The 5,581-nt window shown below is 57.5% G+C and overlaps 2 protein-coding genes across 2 annotated transcripts in view; one reads left to right on the forward strand and one right to left on the reverse strand.

The window, feature by feature from the left end:
- Nucleotides 1-2,096, reverse strand: part of VOLCADRAFT_89708 (uncharacterized protein) — a gene marked incomplete at both ends in the record, with an annotated part of 3,992 nt that extends 1,896 nt beyond the window's left edge. Inside the window, 2 exons of the mRNA XM_002949296.1 lie at nucleotides 214-1,671; nucleotides 2,076-2,096. Of these exons, the coding sequence (XP_002949342.1) occupies nucleotides 214-1,671; nucleotides 2,076-2,096 (1,479 nt within the window). The remainder of the gene's footprint in view (nucleotides 1-213; nucleotides 1,672-2,075) is intronic.
- A 520-nt stretch (nucleotides 2,097-2,616) lies between these two features.
- VOLCADRAFT_89709 (uncharacterized protein) lies at nucleotides 2,617-4,425 on the forward strand (the record flags this gene model as incomplete). Its single annotated transcript, XM_002949176.1, has 4 exons — nucleotides 2,617-2,776; nucleotides 2,815-2,998; nucleotides 3,302-3,374; nucleotides 4,321-4,425. 4 exons carry the CDS (start codon nucleotides 2,617-2,619, stop codon nucleotides 4,423-4,425), a joined length of 522 nt encoding a protein of 173 aa, XP_002949222.1.
- Nucleotides 4,426-5,581: the final 1,156 nt, after the last annotated feature.

Consider the following 5,581-nt stretch of genomic DNA (forward strand, 5'->3'; position numbering starts at 1 on the left):
AGGCAGGGGGCAGCAAAGGATGGATGGATGAGTGGGAAGGGGGGTATCGCGTGTGTGTGTGTGTGTGGGGGGGGGTTGAGTTTGGTTGAGTTTGGGGGGAAGTTGGGGTTTGGTTGGGGGATTGGAAAAGGTCGGACCTGTTGCATGAGGAAAGGACGCCGCGAGTTCAAAAGCTGCACCTCAACTACCACACTAGTGCACTCATGAACCCACCTGCAAACTGCCGTACAGCAGCATGTGTTGCGCCGACGGAACGTTCAGAGGCAACGACGGTGGCGAAGCACATCCACCATTGCGGCCGCCGCTGCCGCTGCCGCTGCCGCCAGCCGCCAGCAGCATATCGCCTGCCGCCACCTTGTAACCGACATCCTCCGCCAGCGGACCCAGACCCGCCAGGGCCTCCATCGCCGCCAGAGGACCCCGGCGCAATGACGCCGACGGCGCCGCCGTCGCCGTCTGACCGCCGCGACCGGCGCTTCCCGATCGCGCCGTCGATGTCGCCGACACCACCATCACCTTCGTCGGCGAGTTTGGATTGGAGGATCGACGAATCACGCCGGCGGAGGCGGCTCCGCTGGCGGATGCTGGCCTGCGGCGGGCGCCGCCGCCACCAGCTCCGGCCGCTGCCACCGCCGGCAGCTGCCCTGCGCCACCGCCAGCAGCCCCGTTCGCGCTGCCACCGCGTTCATTCGCGCCAGCGGCGGCAGTAGCGGGACGCGGAGGACGGCGGCTGCCGCCACCGCCACCGCCGCCGTTAATAGTGCCCCCTGAGGCGGTGCCGCCAACCGGTAGTGGGGCATTGCGGTGGCCATTCAGTTGAACAGGCAGGTGGTTGTTGTTGTCGTTGGAACCTGGGCGGGAGCTGGGGCCCAGATGATGCGTGGCGGCAGCACATGTGGCGCCGCTGACTGGCGGAGAGGACGGCGGAACCGAAGGACTTTGTGAAGGTCCCGCGCTGGCAGGACGCCGCTGAGGCCCCGCCGCCGCTGGCGCCGGTGTCGCTGCTGCCGCTGGCGCTGGCACCGCCGCCGGCGCCGTGGCATTGGTAAAGCTTACGGAGCCGACATTCTGAGCGAGGGCGGGGGCCCGTGTTGTGCCAACAGAACCATCAACGTCGCTGCTGATGCTACGTGACGTACGAACAGTACGGAGAGGCGGTCTGGTGGCGGCCGGCTGGGTGGTGGAGGCGGGTGGCGTGGCCGTGGCGCCACAGGGCCCGCTGCTGGCCCGCATGAAGTGGAGGAGTACGGAAGATACGCCGCCGCCGTCGCCATCGAGAGCCGCCGCCGCTGGTGCTCCAGCTGTGCCGGCGGCGGCGGTGGCGCGGGTTCCGGATGGTCGCCGCGTCCCGCTGGCGGCGGTGACGGCCACCATCTCGCCTCCGGCGGCACCGCTGCTCTTACGCCCTATCCTCCGCCGCGCGCTGGAGGCTGGCAATGGCCTGGCTTTGAAATCACGCAGTGTCATCCCATTTGCGAGCTGTGTAGAGGCTACTGTGGGTTTAGCCCACCGGCTCATCCAGGATGGCAGATTGCAGGAGACGGAGGAGGAGGACCTAGAGGGCTTGGATCTGGAACTGGAATCCGAAAGCCCGGAAGGGGTGGGTGCTCGTCCGGGTACGGTGTTGCCGCTGCCATCGCCGTCGGAAGAATTGTCCGCAGTCTGTGGGTTCTGTGGGTGCGATGGAAGTGGTCAACGCCGTGCCGCGCGACACATGATGGTAAAAAGATATGATTTTTTGTTGAGTGGGTACATAGCTTGCTTGAGTTCCTTCTCTAGTATGATGGCCGCTTGCGTCAACGGCGGTTGAAGATGGCGTGCAATACTGTAGCGGACGCCGAGCAAAACCGCGAGCGGTGAGGTGAAATGAAATTGGATATGTACGTGAGACTTATCACTATCTGTTCTGGTTTGGTCGTTGCGGCGATGTACCAAGCAAGATGTCTGGGTACTAACAGCTTTGTGTTTCAACAAGCTGCCTTATCATAGTGGGCAAGGCGAATATTTCAGTGCAATACTTCCAGGCCAGAAACCCCGTTTGGGAAGGTCCCCAATGAGACCCAATCTCCCTTCACCTGGATGTCAACAGAAGGCATAGCTGCGTCTCTCCCATGATCGGGATAAGAAGAAAACACTTCCAAGGAAATACAAGCCATATCAAATAGGGTTAAGCATCGCGTGCGGCGTCTGGCGCGCTTTCCTTTTAAGGTCCTTTTAAGGTCCTTTTAAGGTCAATTACTGACCTAATGCTCTCGCACCACAACGCACATACTTAGGTAGACAATTTAACCCTTCATAGCTCTATTTGTGTAACCTCGCGAAAGGAACCTTCTATCCTGCGCAAATAGCCTGCACCGTACAGAGCGTACAAACAAGGAGAAACTCTCAACTTGGTCCAGACTCCGCGGTGATTTGCCTAAGAACAGCGAAATGTCATTAAGCATATTCTTGTGACATTTGGGTTACTTAGTTTGTTCTGCTTAGCTGAAAACTGTTTTCAGCTCGGAGGTTATTGTTTAAACAGATTAAACATAAAGCCTTTCCATTGTACATTTTTGTGATGTGTTCGGGACTCCATAAAAAATGTGTTGGATGTTGCCTAGCGCAATTGACTTTATGCAATCCTGGCGACGGCCCAGCACGTCGGAAGGGGGTGCCGGTGGCGGGGGCGGCGCCGCCCCCGCCACCACGGCCCGTGGCAGCACGGAGTCCGAGACGACGGGAACGGCGGAACACGCGGGTGATGAGCAGGGCAGCAGCGGCGGTGGCGGCGGCGGTGCAGGGAAACGTCTGGTTGGTCGAATGAGCTGACAGGCAATGGCATCACCGAGACGATCAAGTCGGGCGTCGGTCGGCTCAAGGCGAGCTGGGGGTGTGGCGGGGGCCCCCGTGTGGCGGTCGTGATGGCGGCTAGCTCGGTGGCCGAGTGTGCTGTGGTGTACCTGTGTAACTATGTATGTGTGCATGTTTATATGTACCACTTCCACGTGCAAGGAACGTGAGTGCGACAGGGGGAGCCCCTGTGGGCGCCGGGAGGCGGGAAGAGGGGGAATGTGGTTGCAAGGTTGGTGCAGAAAACCGCATACACATCTACACGTGACACTCGATACTCGGCATGTCCCGGAAACTGCTCTCCACCCGCCACATAGCTCCACCAGGACTGAACCCCGCCGGCAGCACCTTTGCACCCACCATCCCTCCTCCCTCTCGCCCAACTCCAACCGCCGCTACCCCCTTACAAAACCCTTTTCTTCCACGCGCACACAAACTCAACCAACGTCTCGCTCCACGTCGGCAATAGAACAGCACAACGCCCACCGCAACCGGACATAAAGACACCGCCCGCCACTACCAGCGAGGCGGCCGCGGAGCAGGTGGGGACGGGAGAGGGCAGGGGAAGCAGCAGCGTGGGAACGGACGGACCCGTGGGTCATACAGCGCTCTTTTTCCCTGGGATCCTTATGTGTTAGCTGGTAGTAGTTGGATGGTAGTTTGGCGGTTGGCACACCGAGACCTGCAGTCCAGCGCCCCTGTCATTGCCATGTCATTGCACCTGGTGTGTTCGGTCTGTCTGTCTGTCTGTCTGTCTGTCAGTTTATCTATCTATCTGTCTGTCTCGTTGCGTGCCGTTGTCTCGGCTATTGACGTGTTTTGTCGTGTAGCTATTTCCCAAAGTCCCGTCACCTCCCATAAGGCCACATTGGCAAGTTGTCTAACGTGCGTTTTTTGTTTTAGTTATTTGCGTATGTTTGTATGTTTGTATGTGCTTCTGCATGAAAAGGTAGCACGGCACGATCGTGAGGTGGCGGGCAGCGGTACGGAGAACACCCGGGGGGGACCCGCGGACCCGCGGACGATATTCCGGAGCTAGGGGGGGTGGCAGGTGAGAGAGAGAGAGTGTGTGTGTGTATGGGATGTGGGGTGCGGGTGTGGATGCGGGTGTGGGTATGGGTGCGGGTGCGGGTGGGGGTGCAGGTGGGGGTGGAAGGGGAGATGAAGGAAACTTGGTAGCTACAATCGTGGAGCGAAGGGCGGGATGATCCGCTACGGTGGCGAACCAGGTGATATGTACCCCGGGGCAAATTCTCTACGCGATGATGTGAGTGTAGACTACATGCGCGTGCACGCACACCCCCTAGGGAGGTGGGGCTGCTAACACCCCCCGCGTGCATGCAGCCTCCTTAACAGCCTGCATATGCGTGTCCCGCTTTATGCCTGTGCAAGTGTTTGGGTAACGACAACAGAGAGTGTGTGCGTGTATGTAGATATGTTTGTTTATCGTGTCGATGTTGTGTTTTGACATCTTTCTCTGACACACAGGCGTCATCGGCCCCCATCCTGCAACTGCAGCCACTGCAGCTCATGTACGAGCTCTTGTTGAGGCAACTGATATTTCATGCGCTGGAGGGCCCGTGGCGATTGTGATGGAGGTCCATGATATCTGCGTGTGCGAACCCAAGAACTAAACACACATTGGGGACACGGTCGTTGGGGACATAGTGAGATCTCCTTGACGACCTAGCTAACGAAGTTTCAGTGTAAATGACGGTTGAAAGCTCATCGAGTATGTAAGACCCAAGGGGACAGATAAAAGCTGGTGCTTGTGTTGGCGCCATCATGGTGGACGTGTGAGTGTGTGAGTGAAGGTGTGGTGGAGTGGAAAAGGGGAGGGAAAAGGGGAAACGTCCATGGGCCCGAGTCTCAGGAAGTGACACCGCACGCTATGTACACACGATGGCTGCACCGTAAGTGGAACTCGTCGGATTAATATCATGTCGCCACCTAAGACGGCTCTCGATGGCTTTCGCAGGAAAGGCCGGGAGCATCAACTCTGCACATCCCGGGCGCATCTGTCCTGGTTTCTCAACCTTCCTGTACCCTGTTTTCCGCCTGGATGTCCGCACTAATGCTGTTTACAGACTAAAAAAGGACGATATTGCGTAGATGTGTGTACTAATGTGTGTAGTGTATTCGGTGGCTATGGCTTCAGTACATACATTCTGACTCTGACAGCAGTGGCTTCGTGCGCTCGGACATGCAGACAAGTGTTTAAAGTCACAGGCTAGCCCTGAGACTGCATTCTTGTGTCAACTGTGGTGATCTGGTGGTGATCACTAGCCGCAGGGATTGTAAGACACAGCTGAAATGAAGGGCCGGTACAACATGAGTCACCACCACTTGCGCCTGGCACAAACATGTCAGCCTGAGAAAATGATTATGAGAGACACGCAGAAGGCCTTTATGATGAGACTAGCAGGGTTCAAGACCCACAAAGATTGCAATGCACGTTCGTCAGCCTGTCGGCCAATCCCAGGTTGCAGACTCAGTATGACTGTGTGCCAATCTCGGGTTTCTTGGCGGAGTCTATCTGTCCCAGCCAATCCCATGTCTCTCGACACATCCGGAACTTTCGGAGTACGGAACTCCTGCGGACCGAACACCTATGGGGCCTATGTTTGGATTTAGATAATATAATAAAGATAATGCCAATTACTCCTAATGGAAAGGTTGCCATCGCAGCTCCTCTTGTGTAATTACTAAAGCAAATCTGACCTTTTGCACAACGATTACGGCCTTTTTT

The sequence above is a fragment of the Volvox carteri genome (assembly GCF_000143455.1).
Source record: "Volvox carteri f. nagariensis unplaced genomic scaffold VOLCAscaffold_13, whole genome shotgun sequence".
NCBI lineage: Eukaryota > Viridiplantae > Chlorophyta > Chlorophyceae > Chlamydomonadales > Volvocaceae > Volvox > Volvox carteri.